Source organism: Notolepis coatsorum (genome assembly GCF_963971535.1).
Source record: "Notolepis coatsorum genome assembly, chromosome: 13".
Taxonomy (NCBI): Eukaryota; Metazoa; Chordata; class Actinopteri; order Aulopiformes; family Paralepididae; genus Notolepis; species Notolepis coatsorum.
In genome coordinates, this window is record NC_140177.1 from 18,929,795 (window position 1) to 18,957,675 (window position 27,881).

The 27,881-nt window shown below is 44.2% G+C and overlaps 1 protein-coding gene across 1 annotated transcript in view; it reads left to right on the forward strand.

Annotated features, from left to right (window-relative positions):
• atp6v1h (ATPase H+ transporting V1 subunit H) overlaps window positions 1–27,881 on the forward strand; it is a 121,897-nt gene that overhangs the window by 24,237 nt on the left and 69,779 nt on the right. The window contains exons 7-9 of the mRNA XM_084327963.1: window positions 2,794–2,847; window positions 4,778–4,875; window positions 10,735–10,927. Coding sequence (XP_084184089.1) covers window positions 2,794–2,847; window positions 4,778–4,875; window positions 10,735–10,927 — 345 coding nt within the window. The remainder of the gene's footprint in view (window positions 1–2,793; window positions 2,848–4,777; window positions 4,876–10,734; window positions 10,928–27,881) is intronic.

Consider the following 27,881-nt stretch of genomic DNA (forward strand, 5'->3'; position numbering starts at 1 on the left):
TGTTGTAGAGCTTGGAGGTAGCTGTGCCAGCTCTAAATGAGTTTATGTAGTCGCTGCTGTTGCAGAAACAAATAACAAAACATGTACAACAATAACAACTTATTAACACAAATATAAAACTTGAGTTCAAATCATCCAGCGAGTTTAAGAATAGTGCAAGAATGTCTGGCACCCAAACGGAATGAAAGTACTAACAAATTGTCTATGGGCCTCAATCCAGTACAACAATCAACACAATTAATAGCTTATCCTACCACAGGGAAGGTATTACTGGCTCTCAGTTCAGCACTATGGACAGCGCCCAGCTGCCTTACACACTCAGCAGCTCACTGTGTAGAGCAGTGTTTCTCAAAGTGGGGGGCGCGCCCCCCAGGGGGGGCGCAGAGGCATGACAGGGGGGGCCTTGAGATTTATAAAAAAATAAATAAAAAAAATGTATTACAGAAAATTATCACTAAAGTGCTATCTGTTGCAGCTGCACTGTTCTCCATGAAAATACCATTTCTCAAAATCTGAAAATCATTATTTAATAAAACACAGAAAAGGATCACCAAGTTACTCTGGATAAAAAAAAACTTTACAGACAACATTGAGACAAAGCTTCCTGACACATCTCCATCCAAACTCTTGGAAGAACTCTTTGAAATCTCATCTGATACCACCTAGAGAGCTAGTTTCAGAGTGTGGTGCTGAGTACCAAGTATCTCATCTCATGGCCCACCAAGTATCTCATGATGCAGCAGTTAAGGTGTTGATACCATTCAGCACCACATACAGTATCTGTGTGAAGCTAGCTTTTCATCCATGACAGCTCTGAAAACAAAATATAGGGCCAATTTGAAAGGTCACGATATTGGTGTTATTTCAATAAATTTAAACATGGTCCATTTCACTGGTGTAGAGAGTCGGACAGAGAGAGAATACAATTCTGGCACATACACAGTCACTGTCTGATGAACAAGCAGGGTCTGCTACCTCGGCCAGTTTGGGCAACATTATGACCCTGTGATGTATTTTAGCTTGTAATATATATATATATATTAGGGCTGTCAGTTTATCGCGTTAATTAGATTAATAAATTACACAGCAAATTATCACATCATGAAAATTAACTCAAAATTAATTAAAAAATATATATATATAAATATATATATATTTTTTAATCTTGTTCATTCCATAAGAACGTAGAATGAACATTTACAATTTTTTTGTTTTTTAAATGGTCCATTTATTACCATGTTGATACCATGTTCTTGGTATCTGATTCTAGGGACATCTATGGATCTCAGGGAATGTATTCCCAGTGTCAGAAATACTGTGTCTGTTACTAGGATAGAGTAAATTGTAATGAACCAAATGAGAATATCAATTAAATTATTATTATTATTATTATTATATATATTTTTTGACTGAATAACACCATGCTAACATTTTCCAGACCTGAAAAATCTAAGCAAATGAATAAAGGGAAGATGATTAAACAGAAGGTTTTGTAGATACAGTACTGAATTCTGCCATCCGGACACATGCAATTTGAAATATGATTATAGAATATAAAATATCAGGCCTAAAATGGTTATGCGATTAAAATGTGATTAATTTAATCCTGTAATTAATTGGATACATTTTTTTAATCGCCTGACAGCACTAATATATATACTGTATATATATGAACATATATTTATAAATATATATGGAAATTCGGGCTTGGACAGAACCTACCTACTTTTTTGTCCCTGATCAAAGCTCTACCATGTGCGTTGGGTTATTTTAAAACTAGAACCTAACGCAAACGTACCTTAGCAGAAACGACGGTAGCATATCTGTCAGTTCCAGGAGTTCACCCTTTTCTGTCCATCAAAACGGACACAAATCTCGAGAAAGACACATCATCAGCCCCATTCATCACCGAGCGGATTCGCTTGCTCTCTCTCGTTATTCGGTCGGAGTCAGAATACGCTGCGAAAATTGCAGCGTTTGTATTTTGTTTGAAAAAAATAAATGCTGCATTGTCTCATTATTTTATCCAAACCACTTTCAAATTGTGTTCCTCACATTCACTCACACATTCACACACTGACGGCAAGGTGCCGACCTGCTCATCGGGAGCAATTAGGGGTTCAGTGTCTTGCTTCGACACGCTGCCCGGGAGGAGAGGGAATCGAACCTGGAACCTTCAGATTAGCAGACAAGTGCTCTACTTACCACAACAATCTGTGATCATAATCAACTTTATTTATATAGCACATTTACAACAGTTGTGACTGTACCAAAGTGCTTCACAGATAAAAGCATAGAGCAAAGAAAAAATACATATACAATACATATACTAAATATAAAAGTGCAAATACAAATAAGTGCAGGGGTCCAGATAGAAATAAAAGAAAGAAAAGTGCAGTAGAATACAAAATAAGGCATACAAGTAACAACCTCTGTGGCAAGCTCAGCTCTGGTCAAAGGCCAGGGAGAATAGATCAGTCTTAAGCTGGGACTTAAAGACCTCAAGGGTCTGGGCTGACCTGATGTGGAAGGGTAGGGTAAAAGTCTTAATTTGATCAATTCCTGGTGTTTTCCTTTGTGTTTTTCTGTTGTTTCTTAACACCCGTTAACAGTTTTCTCTCCCCCCAAACAGCCATGAGCCAATCAGTGACCCTGTGTGTGTTTTTATACCTCACTGAACCGTACTGCTCCATGCTAACCGCCGCTGGGAAACCCGTCCCGGCAGCCATGTTGGTTCTGCCTAAACCCGAACCATGCGGCTCCTTTTCCCCCTTTTTGTTTATCTCTCATTAGAAGCTACATGGTACAGACTCAGGCCCGGGAGCAGGGACTATATCCCCCAGTGAAGTGAGTATGAGTGGAGCTGCATCTTCAAGAACTGAGCCCTGATGCTTCTGAAAAAAGAAAATAGCCATGGGGGCGGGGTTTGTGCAACCTGGCGTCTGTCGGCTGTCACTCACCAGACGTTCACATCTCCCACCCCCCCCCCCCTTTTTTTATCTCTCTCACATCCTGTTCTTTGCACTCTCCAGTTCTCACTAATATTTTCAGCTTCTCTCTCTGTCTGTCTGTCTGTGTGTGTGCGTGTGTGTGTGTGTGTGTGTGTGTGTGTGTGTGTGTGTGTGTGTGTGTAGGGTTAGTTGAATTAGATTAGATTCAAACATATTGCCATCATACAAAACAAGTACAATACAACGGAAAGAGCTTTTGCATCCAACCAGAGTGCAAATGTCCTAATCATATGTATACAGGTATAAAGACACTATGGTAGTAAGTCATACTGGCCAGCAGCGTAACTAGTAAGAGTACTTCGATTCGATTAGATTCAAATGTATTGTCATCATACAGCACATGTACAGTACAAATGAAAGAGGTTTTGCATCCAACCAGAGTGCAAATGTAACAGTAAAGTGCAATAGTAATATACAATGTACAGGTGATTAAACTGGGTATAAAATATATAAATTAGTACTACTGAGTACTAGTGCTAATCACATGTATATACAGAGTTGTAGTATTAATATGTACAGTGATACAGGTATACTAAGGTATACATATCTTAGGTTACCTAAGACACTATGATACTAAGTCGTACTGGCCAGCAGCGTAACTAGTAGAAGAGCAGGTAAGGGATATGTACAGATATAGATATCTCCAGACATGTACAAATTATTATATACAGACAGATGTGGGTAGATATACAGCATTACTGTACATGCCATCATACAGAGTAGTATGCAGTATATGCAGGGTGTATATAGAAGTATACAGTATATAACATCTAGTGTTTGTGACATCTCGGCGAGGGGGAACTCTCCACTTAGACAGCATGATAATGGCTGCCACCAACAAGGTTCGCCACTGTGCAAGTGTGGTAATTGCATGCCATCAGCCTAATAACCGAGGGCGCATGAAGAGAAGCACTTCCCCTGAAACAAAGCAACCAATGTGTTAATTTGAAGTGTATTTGCAGCAGCATTCAGTACATTAACAGCTTGTGGTTTTATTCCGAGAAATGCGCTCAGAAATCCACTGGCATGAGCGCTAGCTGTCAACCCAGGTAGCAGATTGTCCTACTGCATTTTATAACCAGGGTGATAATAACCTCCCTCCCCCCTCCTTACCACCCCTCTCTTGTGTCCTTCACTGTCTCCTTCCTGCCTGCTCTTATTGCTGGATCCTCAGTCTCTCTGCTTTCGTGCAACGACTCCTCCTTCCTAATGGAATAATGTGGTCTCCTCTCCACCTCTCTAATCTCTTCCTTATTCACACTCTTTTGCTCAGGGTTGATGGGACACTTTCCCCTCCTCTCTCGCTCTCTCTTTCTATCTATCTCTCGCTCTCGCTCTCCCTCTCCCTCTCCCTCTCCCTCTCCCTCTCCCTCTCCCTCTCCCTCTCCCTCTCCCTCTCTCTCTCTCTCTCTCTCTCTCTCTCTCTCTCTCTCTCTCTCTCTCTCTCTCTCTCTCTCTCTCTGTGTGATCCGATCTAGCATGTGTCAATTTGTACCGTTAGGTTGCATGTGCAATGCCTCAGGTTGGATTTGGCAGAAGGGAAAAAAATCAAAGGTAGTGCAAGTTTTCTTTGGGGGACTGGTCTTCTCACCTGTCGTGTCTCTCTTTGCTTGTCAACGACGTAATCCTTCAGAATGAGCTGCTCTAATGAAGCCTAACCTTCCAAACATGTCTGCTTGTGTCCCTGGTTGCATTGCTAATAACTACACCTATTTTCCTGTTGTTGCCGTTGTTGTTGTTTAACACGTTGTGTCTGTGTATTGCAGAGCTCTCAGTATGTCCAGTGCGTGGCTGGCTGTCTCCAGCTGATGCTGCGGGTCAATGAGTACAGGTTCGCCTGGGTGGAGGCTGATGGTGTCAACTGGTGAGCTCCTCTTCTTAGAACACTTAATGAATCATCCTTCTGTGGTGTGATGTTCCTAACTCCCCCGGTTCTGCTGCATTCACACCGCAAGCCTTGGTGCTCAATCCCCATTTAATGCTCAGTTTAATTTATCTTTTTTGTTTGGTAAACATGAAGGACACTGAAGTCACAGTTTATGGTTTAACCTCTTAAGCCCGAGCGGTCCGATACCGGACCGACAATAACATCACGCCATAAATCCATCTCACAGAATGTATGAATTAATGTTGTGTTTTTTTTTCTTCAAATGTAGCCAAGAGTAAAGAGACCCTAACCTGTCAAAACAGCAGTCAAAGTGTATATTTTCAGCACTACGTTTGTTTACCAATGATTTTAAGTGTTATTAGTGAAATATTAGTTATAGGTGAGGATTGACGCGAGGAAGTGACGCCATTTGTTTTGTACTCCTGTGAGGAGAGGAGACCCAGGACTTTCGATGGGCTTTCAAATGATAAAAAATTACATTTCCTTGCTCACGCCAGCCCCCGGTCAATCATCTGACTTCTAGATTCACTTTTTAATTTCTTTTATTTTTCATATCCCACAAACCTGAACGTTATTTCCATAAAACAGAACGCAGTTAGTTTCTCTACCTTTCTGTGAACGTCTAGCAAAAAACGGTGTTGCAATCTGATGAAAAATGGCGGAGAGATTTACATTATAAAAAAGTAACTGTTATTACAGTAGATTTCATTCACGGTTTGTGAATCACGCCTGGTGATACTAAATCCAGATTGAACTGTGCCATTGGAAAGGCGAGATTTGGCCCGATCCATAGATGTATGACTTGGCCATAATAAGGTAATTTATAGGCCTGATATTCTATATTCTATAAGGATATTTCAAGTTGCATGTGTCCGGATTTTTTGTACACATGATCTCAAGAAGGTGCTGAATGAGCTCAGTGGCAATTTTTCATGTGTGGTCATTTTTAGCATGGTGTTATTCACTGTCAAAGATGGGGGGGGGGGGGAATTAAAAAGAAAATGTATATTCTCCTTTGGTTCATCACAATTTACTCAAGCCTAGTAAACAGACACAATATTTCTGAGATCCCTAGATGTCCCTAGATACCAAGAACATGTAAATGGACCTTGTAGAAGTGGAGCAATCTTCCATTTATTAGGTATGTATTTTTTGGTGGATTTTCAGAAAATAGGGCTAGGGATTAAGAGGTTAAGTTGATTTGCAGTGGAGGCCAACTAATTCATGAGCAGATGATAATGGGGGCGAGGAGGAGGTGAAAGAGAGACATTTCTTCTTTCAATATGCTTTCAAACACAGCGGTTATGATTAGGGGTGCACGATATTGATTTTTTGACCCCGATATCGATACCGATAACTTTCTGCTCCTCAAGGTCGATACCGATAACCGATATATATATATTTATTGTATTATAATTTTTTATTTTTTTATGTATATTCCTGTAGTGTTGACCTAACCAGATTTATCATGACATGAGCGTTACTACTATGAACAAAACAAAGCCAAGAGAACAGTTTTGACTCTTCAAATAAAGTGACTATGTATTTTTCCAAATAAATATAATTTGAGTCAATCACAAAATTCACAATCCGTCAATGTCATTAACAATGTGTTTCCCTGAACAATGAGTGAACTAAAAACCAACAGGTATTGTGCTTTGTCAGTAGGGATGGGTACCGTTCACATTTGAACCGATACGGTACCGGTACCTGTGAATCGATACCGGTACCCAACGGTACCTTTTTTCGGTACTTTAGTCTCTAAAAATGTAATCTACCTACCTCAGTTGTGAAAAAAAAAATCCCACCGATAATTATCGTGCATCCCTAGTTATGATACGTCCCCTCATGCTTTACCTGTACAGAAGTATCACCTGTATCACTGAGTGAATACATTGCAAATAAATCAGACCTGTATCTGATTTAGGACCACATATGAAAGCGGCCCAAATCAGAATTGAAAAGATGCTGTTCACACTGTTTGAGTGACATATACGGTAAATGGAAATATTTATGATTCGGGCCACTTTTTTGCCTGCAGTGTGAACGCAGCCTTAAAGCTTCCAGCTACCAGTATGAACATCCAGGGTGGTCCTTCACAGCGCAGTGCCGTGACCTTGAGCGTCAGACTGTTATCGTTCGGGGGGGGACTCGACCATTATCCAAAATATAGTGGATCCATTAGTAAAAGACAAAGGGATATTTCACTTCAAGTTTTACTTCATATTAGTAAAACTTGTCAAGTTTCAGCAGTCTTACCTATCTAAAGACACCTACCAGTAAACCTAGCAACCACTGCCAACACCACAACTTCTTCCAGGTTAATTTCCATTAATTTTGGCCACCTAGTCTATCATATAAACAAGCTTACTCTGTGCATATTTCAACTAAACACACTTAACATAAATTCTGCGTCAAAGGTACACGTTTGTTTTAGCATTTCATATGTGTTTACAGATTTATTACCTCAATTTGTTGTAGGTTTGAGTGTGCTGTGTATCTTTGCCCTGCATAGAATGTTCAGGGAGTGGTTACCATGGTTACCTGCTGCCTTCCAGGGAAGAAAGTTTCCTGTGAAACAATGACAGTTGACACCTCAAGTGAGGAATAGTTCCTAACTTCCTATACTCATCATTTGAGAATGGCAACATTAGCTCCAAAAAATAAGTACCTTTTGACTCTGAAAAATATATTACACAGAGTAGTATTGCTGTATTATTGTTTGCTTATAATTCAGAAGTACCGTAGTATCTTTAGACCTGGTCCTCAAAATTAATGCAAGTGAATGAGGAGTCTTGACACCTGGGAGGAATGGTGGTGTTGAGGAATGGTGGGACTGCACTGCAGTGGCTTTAGATAGAGGTAAGACTGCTAATTTTGAAGATCTACTAAAGTGAAATATCCCTTGGAGAGGCGAATGTTGTAGGCTAACTTATGGTCTTTGTTTTGTCTGGACAACTGGATTCCAGGTACACAGCTGTGACCGATTAGATTAGATTCAAATTGGTTGTCATACAGCACAATGTAACAAAGTGCAATAGTGATATACAATGTACAGGTAATTAAACTGGGTATAAAGTATATAAATTAGTACTATTGCATAATCAAATGTATGTACAGAGTTGTAGTATTAATAATGTACAGTGATACAAGTAGAAGCCTTGCATCACGTGTTCCCTCCGGCACACGAGGAGGCAGCCTGTCGCACTTTTTCACCAGACAGCGCGGACTCTCATTGGCGAGGTGTAACGCATGGGAGGCTCACACTACCGACGCCATTTCCTGTCTCTGCTGTGCAGGCGTCTCCCAACCGACCTGTAGGGGTCGCTGTCCACAACGTCCAATCCCCACCCATCGACTTCCACCCCCTGACTCTGCCAATGAGCCATTACGACGGCCGGCCCAAGCCGAAGGCAATGCTGAGACTGGGATTTGATACCGGAGTCTCTTGCATTGGTGACTAGCGCAATCTCCGCTACGCCACCCAGCCGCCACGGCATACAATCTATTTTGATGTCTGTATTAGGTAGCCTATATAAATTATATATAATAGCATAGCCTACATTTAGGCCTTTATCGGCTACAACTATGCGACAGTAACTTGCGCATAACGCTTATGAAAACATTAAATCATATTTATAGGCTATAACCTAGCCTACCCGTCCTTTCTTGACAATAGCCTATAACAATAATACAAGAGAGCATACAAGAACAATTAATCTCACTGCCATGTAGCCTACGCCATGTGTAGCCTGCCTATGTGATCAATACAAACTTGAACTTGAATTCCATCACATCTGTGCGGGAGCTCACAATTAGGCACACAAGCCGACGTTATTAGGCCTAACTATATAGCCTACATCTATAAACGTCACACAAGCAAATTAGCCTATACGAGTGTCTTAACTCAATCAGCACCAGACCCGAGGAAAGGCGGGTTAACTCGCCAAACGTTCAGCGCCAGACCAGAGTATAGTCAGGTTTTCATCGTTATTTCTTTTATTCGATATTTTTATTAATTTCTCTCACACGGACCTCGGGGTTACCATAGGGAACCAGTCATGAGATAGCTAGAGTGCAATACCAGCCGCATCCGGGGTAGGTGGCAGTATTGCCCACCCTTCGAAACCTTTTTTTCACACCCGGTGTTAGGTTTAATTCACTCCGGGCGCAGTTTTTTTGGTCAGGCGAGTCTAGCGGTTCACTCGATGGCATTGAAATGCGTCCAATACATGTGTTGTGGTGGATTATGTTGGCGACATAATGGACACCAATACTAGAAATCACGATCAGACAATTGGAATATTCTTTTTGGGGTACCTTCTAGTGAAGGTAAGGACTATATGACATCAATCCTGCTTTGATCCAACCATGATTTCACATCGATTGCAACGACCATGTGTAACGTACTCCAGAAAGTATGCTGTTGGTGGCGATCAAAGCATCAAAAAAATGTGTACCTTTGACCCCCCCCTCCCTTTCATACATTCATGATGAAACATAATACCTATTATATACATTTGATTTGGAAATGGTAGCGTGTCCAGACGAGCAACGCCAACGCTTTTAGTAAAATTCACGTATTCCTCCATAGCGCCGTTTTCTGGAATTAGCCAGAATCACTCTGAAACTATACTTATATTCACCACGGTATAACACGCGAACGTATACATGAACAAATCTATTTTTCACAAATTGAACGATGGATAGTTGATGTCAAATGAGCCATAGTATTGTATCCATAGCTATAATATTATAGAATATAGATATAGCCCTGCAAACACTGCCACGCATTCCTATCTCTTAGAGCGGTGGCACAGTAGGAACAAAGAAGCTCTAGGCCCGCTGCGCTGAATGAGGTAATGTGCAGCAAGCATTAGAAATAGCTAGTTGAAATGGCCTAATCAAGATTGCAATCAAATAAAAGTTTGGATTTAGCCTGATAGTGATTAATCTTTTCTGCAGCAGGCACTGTCATGCAAAATCAGCTGAAAACACATTATTGTTGTTGTTATTATTAGGCTATTATAGCCTTCTAACGTAAAAAACACAATAATTCTAAAGACCGACCTACCTTAAATTAACCCTGTAGGCTACGGATTTAGAAAATTAAATAGGATACACATTACACACCTAGGCTATATCGCACCCCGCGGAATTGACTTTGCCATAAATCATAAGCTGATATACGCTACATTCTCTTGAATATGACTTGGCCTGGAAAAAAGTTCAGTCAGGAGATATTTTTTTGCTTTAATCCCTGTACTGGCCAGCAGCGTAACTAGTAAGAATAGGTAAGGGATATGTACATAGTATGTATATAGTATCTACAGATATGTAAAAGGGATTATATGTAGGTATGTACAGACGGATGTGGATATATATATATATGTATATATATATATATATATACGGTAAGAATAAATATATATATACAGCATTATTGTATATGCTATCATACAGAGTTATATGGGTTATATATGCAGGTGTAGAATTATATTGTATGTATTATAAGTGTATTATAGGAGCAGTAGGATTATATGCAGATATATTCAGACAGATATGGATATACAGTATACATATATATATATATATATATATATATATATATATATATATATATATATATATATATATATATATATATATATATATATATATGCGGTAAATATTTAAACGTAGAACAACGGTATATACAGCACTATTGTATTGAGTTATACGGGTAAGTAGTTAGGCCTATTTAGCATTAGTATTAAACAGCTAATTAGTATTAACCAGCTGGCTGATACTGATGCCTCCCCGCCACCTGCCTGGTCCGTATGCCTCTCCTTCCAGCATCACCGCCGTGCTGAGCAACAAGTGTGGCTTCCAGCTCCAATACCAGATGATCTTCTGCGTCTGGCTGCTGGCCTTCAGCCCCCAGCTCTGCGAGCAGCTGAGGCGCTACAACGTGGTGCCAGCGCTGTCCGACATCCTCCAGGAGTCTGTCAAGGAGAAGGTCACTCGCATCATCCTGGCCGCCTTCAGGGTACGTACGTACATACTTGATTGATTGAAAACTTTATTTAACAGATTGCAGAATGGGTACAGTACAGTACGGCTCAATACACTTTTTTTTCTTTTTTTTTTTCACTTTTTCTCCCATTTTCTATTTTCTCCCATCCCAATTTCGTATCATCCAATTCAACCCTCCCCTGTCACGAATGCTGTTTCTTGCCTCCCACAAGCCGGCTGCAATGTGGACTAAGTCATACATAGCACAAGTCCCCTCCGGTACTTGAGGTAACAGCAGTCGCATCTTTTCACCTGCGCAGCTCGATCTCAGTGGCGAGGAGTAACGCGTGGGAGGCTCATGCTGCCCCCGACACTTCCTGATTCTACTGCGCAGGCGCACCAACCGACCTGTAGGAGTCGCTGTCCACAATGCCCGATCCCCACCCATCAGTTTCCCACCCCCTAATACGGCCAATGTGTATTAGTACGGACGACCAGCTAAACTGAAAGCAATGTGGAGCGCTGGGCTCGAACAGGCGAGCCCAGCGTCTCCAGTATTCGTGGCGAGCGCCTTGCCCACTAGGCCACGTAGCCGCCCTAATACACACAATTGTTAAGGGGATGCAGACCAGAGAAAGACTTTCATCTTGTTTACATCAGTGTAACTGAGGGGTACAATTCCCTGACTGTATTGATAAGTATGGTATCATTAAACCACTACCGCTTTATGTACTTTAACTACTGGCCATACAGTACACGATATCTAAATATGATGAACACTTTCCCACAATGAAATCGGTTCCACACAAGGGTAATAATCAAATATTTAATATAGCAAAAGGTACATATGATATTTACTATTACATTTATGATTTGAATGCACTTGTAAGGCAAATGAGTACTCGTAGGCAAATCAACACTGAATGTCCAATCTCTGGTTACGCAGGAAGCAAGTATACAACCTGGCTCTTAGGGAATTAGATCTATGGTACTCTTAATGATATAGCAGGATATTCTGGAAGGGGTCCTCCCGGTTGTAAGCCGGTAGGGGGGGTAGGAGAGCCGTCGGTAGTAGACCGTCTGGTCAACGATATCTAGGGAGACTTCAAGTACAGAAGACAGTGCAGTAGACTCTTGATCCGCAGATGCATACACCTTGGTTCTCTTGTAGGCTGTAGCTCCACAATGAAGAAGAAGCTAGGCGACCTCAGTCTCTCTGAGCGCCGACTCAACTTGACTCCTCTCGGGGGTAAATCCAACACTCGCAGGCGTCGGCGATTATCCGCTCCACAAATCACAGTACCAAAGCAAATATATTCCAGCCGCATAGGGCTCAGCAGTCGTCGGGTAGGTAATCCAGTGTACATGTCCCTCGGTCCTCGTCTAGATCTCCTCGGATGAAGGCGCCATGTGGTCGGCCCAGCCTGGTTAAGACTCTAGATAACACGAGGAAGCGTTGGAGATGCTGGTCACTTTAGAACTCTAACCGCACGATGCACCATACACGATAGACTATTATTACTTAATAGAAATACGTCGCACTCGACGGTACAGTGCCAAACTCTGACAATTCAGCTATTAATTCGCACGAGGTCTCGATGCTATTCTAAGGCCAAACAGGCCATACTACACCGCACGCGGTATCGTGGGTGAGGCTTCACGTTCTGTTACTAAGTTGGGTAGAAGGGTAAAGGACTAAAGGATTTCTACATTTACTTGCGCCATATTTATATGCACGGTGAACAAATAGTGCCACTCTCATTTCGGTAGCCGTATCCCTGAGCGGAGCCGGGGCTAGTACGGACATGTCTCGTCGGTACCTTTGAACTTGACGCCAGGGGCTGGTCCCCTGGCGCCTGGTCCTTTTGTCCAATAAGAGAATGAACTATTATGGGCTATAGTAGGCTAAAGGGATATTCCGTGTATATGTACAAGGAATATACAAGGGATATAAAACGATATACAAATACTATTCAATATATATCAATAAATAAATATATATATTCGGTTTAATCTGATCCTTCGTAACAGCCGCACCCTAATTAGTCCCACCTAATTAGCTAAGCAGAGACAGATTAACCGCACTGTCCACTACTCAATGTCCGCTGTGAGGGTCAGTCAGTTCACAAAGTCATGGGGTCATGGTCGTCATCGATAGTATCAGGGAGCCTTGGCAGTTCTATTAGCCTCGCCACGGGTCTGGTGTAGGTCCGCCCTTGGACGAGCACTTCAGCTGCTCGGACCTTTCCATCGGCACCGGTGATCACTTTGCTTACGCGGCCGGCCGGCCACATAGCTCGGGGTAGTGACTGGTCGATAATCATGACGACTGTTCCTTCTGTCAAATTGTCTCTCTCTTTCACCCATTTCTGGCGGGTCTGTAGAGACGGTAGGTAGTGGAGTAGGAAGCTGTTCCAAAACTTGTCAGCCAGTACTTGACTGTACCTCCACATTCTTCGGCCGTTCGCTTCTTCAGGCCTGTACATTGTCTGGGGTAGCGCGGGGTCCAGCCGCCCCATCAAGAGTGTGTTGGGGGTGACTGGGTCGACATCTGCCACATCACTTGAGACGTAACCGAGGGGCTTTGAGTTCAATACTCCCTCGATCTCCGTGAGGACTGTCATTAAGACTTCTTCCGCCACGGTCTGGGCCCCAAGCACGGCGTACAGGGCTGTCTTTATGGAACGTACTTCTCGTTCCCAAGTTCCACCGAAGTGAGGTGCGTTCGGGGGATTAAACTGGAAGTCAATCTGGGATGGAGCGAGGTGGGTCTTAAGTTCTGGGCCCATAGCTTGGAAGCTCTCTCTCAGCTCTCTTTCTCCGCCTTTGAAGTTTGTCCCGTGATCAGACAACAATGCAGACGGTCTTCCTTTCCGTGATGTGAATCTTCGGAAGGCCATAAGGAATGAGTCTGTGCTCATGGTTGGAAGGAGTTCGATATGTATCGCTCTGGTGGTCATGCATTTGAATACAATACCCCACCGCTTCTCGGTTCCTCTTCCTTTCTTTATATACAGCGGGCCGAAACAGTCCATACCGGTGGAGTGAAAAGGCTTGTCGCAGAGTCGGAGGCGACAGGGAGCTAGGTCAGCCATCCGGGGTATACTGGGCTGGGCTCGCCACTTACGACAGTCTAGACAGGTTCGCTGGAAGCGCCGCACTGCTTCTCTCCCTTGCAGTATCCAATAACGACGTCTGATCTCCGCGAAGACTCTCTCTGCCCCTGCGTGGTGCACATCCTCGTCGTATTTCTTTATGATCAGCTCTGTGACCTTGTGTCGGCTGTTCAAGACTATCGGGTACTTGACGTCATCCGGTAAGTCTGGGGCTCTCCGCAGACGACCACCCACTCTGATGAGACTATGGGCGTCGCTCTCGGGGGCTAGGTGGAGCAGTCTGCTGTCTGATGGGACTGGCTTTGCTCCCTGTAGACAGGCTAGCTCATCGGGGAACGAGTCTCTCTGGGCTCGTTGTAGTAGAAGAAGTTCTGCTTCTTCGTAGTCAGCTGCTGAAATGTCAGTCGTGGGCTGAACCTCTGGGTGGTGCCACAGAAATGTCTTTAGCTGCGCACTCTGTAGGGTGAGGCAATCGTCTATGTCGGGGTCTGTGGAGACGAGTGTGTTCAATCCACAGAACATAGGTTTCTTGTTTTCGGCCTCCTCTTTACTCGCCTCCCGTGGGGTGGGTGTAGGCCACTCTTCTTCGGGGAGCTTGAGAAACTCTGGTCCTTCACTGTAGAGGTTGTGACGGGTGAGGTCATCCAGGGACATTCCCCGGGTGATGACGTCAGCTGGGTTGTGTTTGGTGTCCACATACCTCCAGCTCGCTACTTCTGTTAACTCTTGAATCTCGGTGACTCTGACTCCCACGAAGACCTTGTATCTGCACGAATCAGACCGGATCCATGTGAGTACGGTCGTGGAGTCTGACCACAAGATTGTTCTTTGCACCGGGATGGTGAGTTCACGTTGGATTAACGTGGCGAGCTGCGCTCCTGCTAGGGCTGCGCAGAGCTCTAGACGTGGGATAGATTGTTGCTTTCGTGGGGCTATTCTTGAGCGAGCCAGGATGAAAGCAGTATGTATTTCTCCTCCCTCCTCTCGGGCACGCAAGTAGGCCACCGAACCGTAGGCTACTTCGGAGGCGTCGCTGAATACGTGCAGGTCGATCTTGCATGTCTCTGGCCTCACTGTGGGTGGGAAGTAGCTGCGGCGTATATTAACACCTGGGAGTGAGCGGAGTTCCGTCTCCCACTCTCTCCATGTGGATGCAAGGTGCTCGGGTATGGGATCGTCCCAGCCCTGGTCCTTGTCCCATAGCGCTCTTACAATCATTTTTGCCCTGGTGGTGTAAGGTAGAATACATCCCAACGGGTCATATTGTCTGGCGAGTGTTCTGTATACACTCCGTCTGGTGGTCGGTATTGCCGTCGACCTTCCCTGCTCCTTGGTCAGGGGTTTGTGTCTATAATGGAGCGAGTCTGTTTTGAAGCGCCAGACTAGTCCTAGTGTCATTTCTTGGGCTTCCCCTGGGATGGTCGCCATCCAGGTGTCGCTGCTCGCTGCCTTGTCCTCGGGGGAGAGGCTGCGCAGTACTTGCGGGTCGCTGCTGGCCCACTGCCTGAGATCAAAGCCGCCTTTGATCAGGGAGGCGCGGAGCTTGAGTAGGAGAGCCTCGGCTTCTTCTGGCGTCGAGACGCTTTGTAAACAGTTGTCCACGTAGAAACTATTTGTCACACTTTGTCGGACCTCTTCATCTGCTGCTGGGTCCTCTGCGACGTGTTTTTGTAGTGCAAACGTAGCACAGCATGGGCTGCATGTGGTTCCGAAAGGGAGGACTTCCCATTGATAGATGGCTGGGTGCTCATCTCCGATCCTCTCTCTCCATAGGAACCGCAGCAGGGGCTTGTCCTCCTCCACTAGTCTCACCTGCAGGAACATCCCTTTGATGTCTCCGCTGATAGCCACCTTGTCCTGGCGGAAGCGTAGTAGCACGCCTAGTAGAGAGGGGCCGAGTGTTGGGCCGGCCATGAGCTCTTTATTCAGATTTTGTGATCCGATCTGGTAGCTGCAGTTAAACACAATACGATCCTTGCCGCTGTGGTGGACCTTGTGGTGCGGCACGTACCATGATTCGGTCGTCTGATTGGCCTCTTTAATGTCAATTTTCTTTATGTGTCCCGCTGTGATTAGCTTGTTAATCTCAGCGCGGTACACAGCCTCTTGAGCGGGGTCTTTGGCTAGGCGCCGCTCTGTGTTCAATAGATACCGCTCCGTCGCCTCTTTTGTGGCGTGAAAGGTGGGCATTCCTTCTCGCCTCAGGAGTGGAGTTGCGTATCTCATCACTCCGTTGACTGTGACTCTCTTTGTCCCTTGCTCGAGGAGGGCTATAGCGTAAATATCTTCCTTAGAACGAATGTCTTTCTTTTCGTTCTTAAAGGGCATTGTCTCTAGTGTCCATAGCCTCTCGACATGCTGCAGGAGTGTGGTGTCTTCTTCTGTCGCTCTGGAGTGGAGGCAGCTAGTGGCTGCTGTTCGGTTAAGAGACTTGGCGAGGGGGCCTTGTAGTGTCCATCCTAGGCGGGTCTCGACTGCTGCAGGACAACCTCTGGGTCCTGTATGGACCCGGTCTATCGGGACTATGAGGTCTGCATGGTCGGAGCCTATCAGCAGGGTCGGGGTGGCACCGTCTATGAGCGGGATAGGGAGTTGACGCAGGTGCACATATTTATCCATCAGCTTGGCGATGGGGTAGGTGTACTGCGATAGTCCTATTTCTTGGCTGGTGAAAGCATTAGTAATCCTATACCGTCTCTCGGGCTGCCCGCTTGCTGCGATAGTGAAGGAGACATTCTCGCCCTTTATCGTCTTTAGATCTCTTCTTATTGTCCGAATCGTCATCTGGTTCTCGCTCCCCCGCAGCCCCAGCTGGGCCGCAGCGGACGCGAGGAGAAGGGTCTTCTCTGACCCGTCATCAAGGACGGCGTAAGTGTCCATGACCTTATCTTGGTAACTCAGTGTTACGCGGACCACCTTTAAGAGCACCTGGGCGCCGCTGCTGCTAGCGGGGTCAATGTACATAACACTTGCCTTTGTGCTGCTGGATGGTGCAGGCTTTCTTCTGTTACTGTCGTGTAGGACATCTAGGTGGGCTCCGTCACACCGACTACACCTCTTCTTGAGGCGGCACTCGGCTGCCATGTGACTGCGCGCACATCGGTAACAGCGCCTGTTGGACTTTATCCAGTGACTCACTTCTTCAGCGGTCATCTTCTTGAACAGGTCACATTGTGACAACCAGTGTTCCTTTTCGCAGTACGGGCACACCATCTTCCACTTCTCTTTCATCGAGGGGGTACTGTGGTTCTTGCTGCTCGGTACTGATTCTGATTGGTGCATGACAGTCACCGATCTTCGGCCATCGTTTGCTCTCCTAGGTCCCTCTCTGGAGCTTGGTGTGCTCCGCACGAACGTATCCAACCGTAGGCTGCTGACTTCTCTCGCCAGGAAGTCGGCTAGGTCTAGGAGGGATGGCTCGGGACCGTTAGGATCACGGTGGTCTCTTTGCCGCCTGAAGCGCTCCTGTCGGGCGGGCGGCAGCTTCTCTAAAATCCTCTCGACGTTCGAGTTTGCGTATAGTTCGTGCATACCCTTTTCTCGTTGCGCCCCCAGCATCCCTACCAGGGATTGTACTTTGATAGACAGGTCGTCTAGTGAGCGATTGTCTGTTGCTGGGGGTAGGCGGTCAATATGCCTTATCTCTTGTATTACGTAATCCCATATACGTCCATATCTTTGGTCTAGTGCTGCTAGAGCCGCGGTGTATGGGGTCGTAGAGGTGGCATAGGCCAGCGCTATGTTGTGCGCTCTGGGCACTTTCAGGTGCTTCAATAGGATAGCATACTTGTGGCGTTCATCAGCTACATCCACCATCATTGTCTCTAAGCACATCCGTAGCTCCGTGTACTGTGCTCGGTTCTCATGGGTGAAGTCTGGAAACGTCGGTGTGCCAATGTATGACGCCGTGGATGGCTGGCACATCGGTGAGCGTTGGAAGAGAGGCCTCCTAGGCGAGTCTCCTCTTACGCCTCTCGGTGGGCTGGTACCGGCAGGGTACCATGGCCCGCTGGTCCAGGTACTATTCCTCGGGACTGGTCGTGCGTCATGCTCACCCGTGAATAGAGTCGGGGGTCTGTAGCGCAGAGCCGCGGGGGTATAGCCTGGGCTGTACTGGACCTCCTGGTCCTGTGGAGTAATGTGCTGCTGTCGGGCTTGACTCTCCTCTTCTCCCTCTTCTTCCTCTGCCAGGTCATCTAGATCCTGTAGTCGTCTATTTAGCCTCTCCGCGGTGTCTACCGTTCCTTCCTTGTAGCTGGGTCTCACTGGGGCCAGTCGGGGAAGGAGTTCGGAGGGGGGTATAGGCTCTCTCTGGTGGTCGGTAGGGGTGGGAATCACCAGTTTCATCATGATACGATACGATATCGATTCTTTGGACAACGATACGATATTTGCCGATATCACAAAGTCTCTCACGATACAATACGATACAATTGACATTTGTATTTTTGAGCTCTTCCAGACATTTAAAGGAAAATCAATCTATTGTTTTTAATACAAATAGACCTCCTGTTCACTGTAAAGTGCCACGTTTTTATATATTGAGCTTTAAACTTTAAGCTAAATTTTTTGGAACTCAAAACTCACAACCTCCCTCTCCCAAACCGTTCCTACAACAATTTGTTGATGTTGCATGATCATGTATAGGCCTACATTTATTATGTATTATATTGTTTATGTTTAAATAACATTTAAACATCAAACTCCTCTGACCTCATCTGGTCTTTCCAAAGACGCGCGCACACACACACACAGAAAGGGAGAATGCTATGCTGTAACGTCTACACACACGGAGCTACTGCTGTTGTTCTTGGGCGGATATGAGACTCGCCACAGGATTTTCAAAATAAGAGTATCGATATGAATCGATCTTATTACATCGCATCGATCCGATTCGATTGTTGATAATTACATCGATGTATCGATCTGGATCGATGTATCGTCCCACCCCTAGTGGTCGGGCTCAGGGTCGCTTAATCGGTTAGGGGAGGGTGCCCTTGACCCGTGTCTTGACGAGGCCCTGGAACCCCTTGTGTAGGGAGGGGGTGTTGCCCTGGTGATCAGCTGCTCCATTAGCTGCGCTTGTAGTCTGTCGCGCTCGGCTTGTAGTCTGTCGCGCTCGGCTTCGCGCTTGGTGAGATCTGCTTCTCTTTGGGCACCGGCAGCGGCACGCTGGGTGTCGGCCCGGTCTCTTGCCATATTCTCTTCCGTCTGAAGGCGTCTCAGCTCCAGACGTATGCGCTCTTCGTCGCTCCGTTGCTGCGCTTGGAGGCGTTCTCTTTCAATGGTAGAATGTTCGCGCTCGCTAAGCATCTGTGCTTGGAGTTGTTCGCGCTCGCTAAGCGTCTGTGCTTGGAGTCGATCACGCTCCGTAGAGGCTGCTAGGCTGGCGAGGAACGCCTGTGCCAGCATCCTGTCCGCCTCGCTGGGGGAAGACGCTGGTTGAGGTGATCCGCTCCTGGCAATACTCGTTGGGGATGCGTTCCCCTGCGGGGAGTCCTGGAGCTCTATCTCCTCGGCGCTCTCCTCATCTTGTTCCGTGCAGAGTTCCATCTCTGGAGGGTTGTCTTCCTCCCGGAGCTCTTGGGGGACTACTTCTTCGGTCTTGGCGGGGGGTAAAGTCGTGTCAGTTCCCTCCTGGTCCCCACCGTGAGCTTGGTCAGTTACATTAGAACCCACTAGGGCCTCTGTGGTCGGGGTATCCTGGTTGATAGGGTCGGACATAATTTTACTTTCTACTTTTACCGCGTTTACCGTTTGTAGAAGGCTAGGTAGTATACTGGCAGCGTAATCCTCTAAGTACTGAGGTGGCTGTCGTCTACGCTGCGGGCGTTCTACTTTAGGAGGACCGTTTCGTGGAGTGTTCATCATAGGCCATTTCAATATTAATACCACTATATTAATATTACACTAGTTACCCTCCGGCTCGAAGGACCAATTGTAACTGAGGGGTACAATTCCCTGACTGTATTGATAAGTATGGTATCATTAAACCACTACCGCTTTATGTACTTTAACTACTGGCCATACAGTACACGATATCTAAATATGATGAACACTTTCCCACAATGAAATCGGTTCCACACAAGGGTAATAATCAAATATTTAATATAGCAAAAGGTACATATGATATTTACTATTACATTTATGATTTGAATGCACTTGTAAGGCAAATGAGTACTCGTAGGCAAATCAACACTGAATGTCCAATCTCTGGTTACGCAGGAAGCAAGTATACAACCTGGCTCTTAGGGAATTAGATCTATGGTACTCTTAATGATATAGCAGGATATTCTGGAAGGGGTCCTCCCGGTTGTAAGCCGGTAGGGGGGGTAGGAGAGCCGTCGGTAGTAGACCGTCTGGTCAACGATATCTAGGGAGACTTCAAGTACAGAAGACAGTGCAGTAGACTCTTGATCCGCAGATGAATACACCTTGGTTCTCTTGTAGGCTGTAGCTCCACAATGAAGAAGAAGCTAGGCGACCTCAGTCTCTCTGAGCGCCGACTCAACTTGACTCCTCTCGGGGGTAAATCCAACACTCACAGGCGTCAGCGATTATCCGCTCCACAAATCACAGTACCAAAGCAAATATATTCCAGCCGCATAGGGCTCAGCAGTCGTCGGGTAGGTAATCCAGTGTACATGTCCCTCGGTCCTCGTCTAGATCTCCTCGGATGAAGGCGCCATGTGGTCGGCCCAGCCTGGTTAAGACTCTAGATAACACGAGGAAGCGTTGGAGATGCTGGTCACTTTAGAACTCTAACCGCACGATGCACCATACACGATAGACTATTATTACTTAATAGAAATACGTCGCACTCGACGGTACAGTGCCAAACTCTGACAATTCAGCTATTAATTCGCACGAGGTCTCGATGCTATTCTAAGGCCAAACAGGCCATACTACACCGCACGCGGTATCGTGGGTGAGGCTTCACGTTCTGTTACTAAGTTGGGTAGAAGGGTAAAGGACTAAAGGATTTCTACATTTACTTGCGCCATATTTATATGCACGGTGAACAAATAGTGCCACTCTCATTTCGGTAGCCGTATCCCTGAGCGGAGCCGGGGCTAGTACGGACATGTCTCGTCGGTACCTTTGAACTTGACGCCAGGGGCTGGTCCCCTGGCGCCTGGTCCTTTTGTCCAATAAGAGAATGAACTATTATGGGCTATAGTAGGCTAAAGGGATATTCCGTGTATATGTACAAGGAATATACAAGGGATATCAAACGATATACAAATACTATTCAATATATATCAATAAATAAATATATATATTCGGTTTAATCTGATCCTTCGTAACAATCAGGGTCCCCCATTTTCAATTCATAATGACATTTATGACATACACAATATACAGATATGCAGTACATTTGTGACATACAAGATGCAAATATATAGTACTGTTAAACAGAGATCCTAACAGTAAATATATACATATGAGGGGGAGGAAACTGTACATTAGGAGGGGGTGGGTGGGAGGATGGTTCAGACATTTACGGGGGCCAGTTTCAAATTGCAGCCTCCCGTAGGTGCTCATTGAGAGTGGTTTTGAAGGTGGGTAGGGATTCAAAAATGTTTACGGCTGTGGGTAGGGCGTTCCACATTGATGTGGCATAATTGCGAAACATGTTTAGACCCTTGTTTGTGCCGAATCTGGGTTGAACATGATTTGTGGAACTCCCTCTGGTGTCGTGGTATTCACTGACCTTTGGGAAGTATTTCGACATGTACATGGTTACCTTCGTGGTGTAGTGTATCTTGTAGACCAGGCCCATTGCAAGTTGCTGTACTCTGTCGTCTACTCTAAGCCATCCTAGGTTGTCAAATGGGCATGGGTGAGGTGGGTTTTAGGAGTAAGGTCAAGCAGTAGTCTGACCAGTTTGTTTTGTGATGTTTGTAATCTTGTTTTTAGTGCCTTTGAGGTGCTTTGGTACCATGAGGTGCAAGCATAGTCGTAGTACCCTTGAATGAGTGCTCCTGCTAGAGTCTTCAGGGTATTCTTGTTTACCAGAGAGGAGATCCGGTACAAGAATCTTGTTCTTTGGTTGACTTTTTTGATTACATTGGATGCCATTTTGTCTGGCCAGGGCGGATGTTAGAGAATGTCCTCCCCAGCTCGACACTCGGCTGATTAACTGACTCCAGCGTTTCTTCCCCCCCAGAATAGTTTCAGAACTGTTTCAAACCGGGCGGTCAGGTGGCGTAGCGGAGATTGCGTTCGCCACCAACACTGGAGACGCTGGATTCGCCTGTTCGAATCCAGCTCACAGCTCCGGCGTTGTCACCAGCTTGGCTGGCCGTTCACACTAATACAATTGGCTGTATTAGAGGGTGGGAAAGCTGGCGGGGTGGGTCCGGGTCGTTGTAAACAGTGACTCCTACAGATCGGTCGGGGCGCCTGCTCAGCGCGGTACACCCTCTCAGTGAGAGTCCGCGCTGCCAGGTGAAAAGAAGCGGTTGATTGGCTAGACGTGTGTCGGAGGAAGCACGTGATAGCCTCCACTCTCCCAGACCGACTGTGGGGGGTAAGTGCGCAGCGACCAGGAAGGGGATTGGGAATTGGGAATTGGCATAACGACTAACATTGGGATGGGAGAAAATCGGAGGAAAAAGGAGGGGGGAAAAGACCAAAAACAAATAAAAAAAAGAACTGTTTCAAACCTTTATTTGAACTCGAAAGGCGATAGGTTTCCCCCTCATTTACAGTCACATTGTGTGTACACGTAAATTACCGTCCCCCCAAATGTCTTTTTTTTAATGCTGTGTCCTATTAACTTTAAAAACACTAAAAATCTTTTAATTTGGGGTTTTTGCATAAATGCATCTGTTCTCTACATTCCAAATGTTTGAACAATGGAACAATATATCCTTATTTTTTGTATTTTAAAATTGGCCTATCCGTCAATGACCCACGTACAGAAATAAGTGTAAAAGCATATAAAATAAAATAAATCACACAATGTATTTCATTCAAGCCTTTATTTCAACTAGGGTTGGGCACCGAGAACCGGTTCTAATAGGAACCGGTTCCTAACTTCTGTTTTTTTTTTTTCTGTTTTTTTTTTACTTTGTTAATTAATACCCTAGTTACAGTACAGCAACCAAATTAAACTGTAGCAAGTCAACTGACAATGTGAATAGTATTAATAAAATTAAAGATGTTTAAAAAAAAAAAGTATAGAAAAAAATCTCCTGCGAAATAAGCTGTGACCTGTTTTGACCTGCACCTCAAAGAATCGGAAGCGAGAAGCGTTTAGAACAGGAATCGAAATGGAGAATCGGAACCGGAATCGTTCAAATCCAAACGATGCCCAACCTGACGACAAGCTTACACAGTTTATCAGCAATGTCATACTTATAGGCACAATATATAAGTGCTGTCAAACGATTAAAATATTTAACTCGATTAATCGCATGATTGTCCATAGTTAACTCGCGATTAATCGCAAATTAATCGCATTTTTATTTTTAATACTTTTTTACCTTAAACAGATCTTTTTCAAGTTCCAAGTTTTAATACTCTTATCAACATGCGAGTCAACAAATGCTTGCTTTGTGCAGCCATTTAACACAAAAGGATGATCCTCATGCATTGCAAATTTGCATCAAATTCAAAACAGAGTGATGCACAAAATAACTTAAAAGAAAATAATAATTTAAAACAATGAATAAAGTGTGCATGAAATAATAGGGGAAAGAAAACGTTAGGAACTTGTTACATTCACACACACAAGGGCTGATTAATCACACACCCCCCTCTCTCCCTCACACACACACTCTCCCAGATCTTTTTCTCTTTTGCCCCTTCCTCATCTCTCTCACCCCCCTCTCTCTCTATATCTCACACACACACACACTTCAGAAACAAACATAGTATCAATGAGAGCATCAATAATACACCTGAGTGAAGTCTAGTAAAAAAAAAAAAAAAAAATGTTGTTAGTTAATCTTGAGTTAAAAAAATTAGTGGCATTAATAGAATCGGGAGTTAACGCGATATTAACGCGATATATTTGACAGCCTTAAAAAGAATAAACAATAATAAATCAGCTAAGACAATTACAAGTCGGAGATCATACTTTTTTCTTATAATAATAAAAAATGCTTTAGGAGCAGTAAATCAAATCAAATTGTAAGGCCGACAACTAGGGATGGGTACCGAATTCGGTACTTTTAAAGGTACTTACCGACACACGTCGGTACTACGAGTATCGATTCACGTGCGATACCGTTGTCTATACTGTTGTAAAAAATATATATATTCTTTTTTACATTTTCATTTTACTTTTTTTACTTTTTTCTTTTCATGTCAACGTTCACACGCACAATATACGCTTACCTAGGATTTGACTTGATTCAACAACAAAGCAGTCGGGGCAATGGCAAGCCGAAAACGGTCGAAAGTGTGGTTATTTGAAGTTTCACTCACTCACTCACTCACTCACTCACTCACTCACTCACTCACTCACTCACTCACTCACATTTACATTTACCGGTACATTTAGTAATTTAGCTGACGCTTTTATCCAAAGCAACTTACAAGTTCTGTACGACAAGTCATCAGGAAGGGTACAACTCTATCAGCTGAGTAACAATGTTCATCAAAGTGTTGTGTGTTACAGTGTAGGTTAGTTTATTAGGACAAGTGCATGACAGTAAGGTTAGTTAGGGTTAGATATATATATATATATATTTTTTTTTATATATTATTATTTCAGATAATAGTTGAAGAAGTGCGTCTTAAGTCGACGGCGGAAGATTGGACGGTTTTCGGCTGTCCTAACTGGGGTGGGTAGTTCATTCCACCATTGTGGGGCAAGGACTGAGAATAGGCGGCATCTCTTTGATGACCCTCCCGGGGCTTGGATAGGAGTAGGTCACGGACGATCTGGCAGGACGTTTTGTAGGACACATGCACAGGTGATACTACGATGCCTTTCTTTGCATTTCCCCAAATCATCACCTCTCCTGCCGTCATCCTACTTTCACCTGCTAAATACTAACAGCTGCTTCTAGCAACGTATCTCTGGAAATCACAGCTTCTCACGGCATTACGCTCCTTAAGTGAGCTATTTGACACAGCTTTGTTTGTTCTTGTTTTGTACACACAATGCCCCCCCAACACTGAATATAAAAGGTCAATATACTCTGAACGAAGGTCTTGTAAAACATGTGTTTAAATTAAAACCTTTGTTTGCTTGAAAAGCAGAGATGTTGTTGAGCCTTTGCAAAGGGAGCATCAGTGTTTCATCCTGTGTCCGTTTGCTGTAGTAGTGCCCAGGTGTACACTTTCAATGGCTGCCTTTCTCGTAATTACAGGAGACGGAGAGGTTTGTCTGAAATCGATGATAATTTCTTCCTGAATTCAATGGGGTTATTTGAACACCAGTTGTGGTCAATCTCGGCTCTAGGACTTGTCTCATAGTCAGTTAAAAGGCCTACCGGAGCCGCATTATCTGCAGATTTGATCACTGTACAATTATCCTGATAATTAACACAATTATCGGCATAGAATGTGAACAGCAAAGGTGAGAGGGGAAAGCCTGCGTGGTACCCCAGTCTGAGTGCTGATGGCAGATGACTGTCCTCGATGGGCACACTGTTGCCTCTCATTAAGGACATTGTATATCCATCTTATAAGGGTATGATTTAAGATCATATAAGATATTCCTTTATTGATCCCCTTGGGGAAACTAAGTCATAGCAGCAAGGGGGAGGGGAGGTACAGGTAATAGTAGAAAGACATAAATATAGGCAATAAAATATTATATAATGTAAAAATATGGGACAAAATAAACAGTGTAAACAAAGGTGCAGATGAGGATCTGTATGCCCCATCTGTTATAGTATACATTACAATACATATAGGCAATACAGAATATGAATTTGAATATATACTATGAGTAAGAGTAAAAGTAAACATTGTACACAAGGTGCAGTATACATTTATACCAATGCTACCCAGCTTCACTGTCGATATAACTGCCTGAATAGTATTAACTCAATGAGCGCCTAGAGGTCGCTGTTTACCGTCTGGTAAGAAGGCCAGCGCTGTAATGCAATGGGGATGCCGGTGTTTGCGAATGCTAAAACTATATTAAATATTATAGCTATGGATCTAATAAACACGTCGATTGTCAGTGAGTTTCTTCTGGTCAACATGCAAAAAACTGATAATTTCTTCATACATACATTTCCGTTTTATACCGTGGTGAATATGAGTATAGTTTTAGAGTGATCTAAATAAATAGTAAACTCCAGCAAACGGCGCTTCAATGCATTTCCTTAGAAATCGTGCCATTTGTCGCTTGATTTATGAATCGTTCTGAAATAAACGCTAGATTATCGGTATTATATGTTCCATCATGCGCGCACGGAAGCGGGGGCTGAAAAGTCGCCCCTCCGTGCTTTGGTCGGCGCCAACAGCACGCACACACACACATACACGTTGTGATTGTTATGAAAGAAACATCGGAATAACCCAAGATTGGTAACATAGAGTCCTTACCTCACATCTGATGTACTGCAAAAAGAATAATCCAATTCCTGATCGCCTGACACATGAATCCAAGCTGCTCCAGTGTCCCCCAATCCGTGTGTTATAACGTTACTCTTGCCCGAGAAGGAAAACCTGGACCGGACAGCCAGAGGGATTCCAATGATGTGCAATACCGGCCGCAAGGTGTTAGGCGGCGGTATTGGCCTTTTGCGAGCTCAGACCCATTCCCAATGATAACGTCAGGCTGGATGGATGAAAAATGAATGGATATAGCGAATAAAAGAAATAACGATTAAAACCAGACTTTTTTCGTGATTGGCACTGAAACAGTTAAACAGTATGCGCTAGTGGTGGAACGGTTCTCATTCGAATGGGGCATGTGTGTATTGTTCGGTTATAACGTTAGCCACAAGCTAGGCTAACGTTACGTTAGCCGCAAGCTAACCGTGGAAATGCTCACAGCGAAGTGACTCCACGACACCAGTTCCATTCGTGGGGAAGGGGGGGTATATTGACGATGCTTGACAACAGAGGTTCAAAGATAACTTCACGTTTATTGGCTGTTCGTTTATATTATATCATCAGGGCTTCTCCAGATTCCAACGCTGTGTGTTACTGTTGACTATTTACTTCCTGGTGTGACGTCACTTCAAATACGGCTACCAAGACTCAAAAAGCAAAAGCGAGTCGAGTCGATTAGGTACCATGCAGTGAAAAGCGGCATAAGAAAATACTTCATAATGTTTCATGCAATTAAAAAGTAAATATATATTTAGTACACATGATTTATTTATTTTAAATAGTGACTTTTCCTTTTTGATAAAGTATAGTGCTGGTTGAGCATATGCATACTCTGTGCATCCCCTTAACAATTGTGTGTATTGAGCTGTACTGTATTGTACCCATTCTGCAATCTGTTAATAAAATTTTCAATCAATCAATACTTTATGTTGATGGCCTTTGTCTATAATGTGGCCACAAAAATTGAATTATTTTGTTTGTTTGCACTAAGTTAATACTTTGACAAATGTTGCCTATATTTTTCAGTCAGTTCGGTCTTTGTGCCAAACATTATTTAAGGCAAACCGCTGTAAACCTTTTTTTTTACCAAATAAATGAGAAGCATGTTTAAATCAGCAATGCCCCTCTTGCTGTACCAAAATCTCTCCTAGCTCTAACCGGTCACTGTCAAAATAATGTGCCTGATGTCAAAATGCCTCATTCTTTCAGTTTTTGCATGACTACGTCCTTGAGAATAACTGAAAAGTTGGATTCTTTTTAGGCTATATATCTTATGCTGATGTATGGTATTTTTGGAGTGTTACATAAAAAAAAAAATTATAATATTAACGTATACCGAACTGA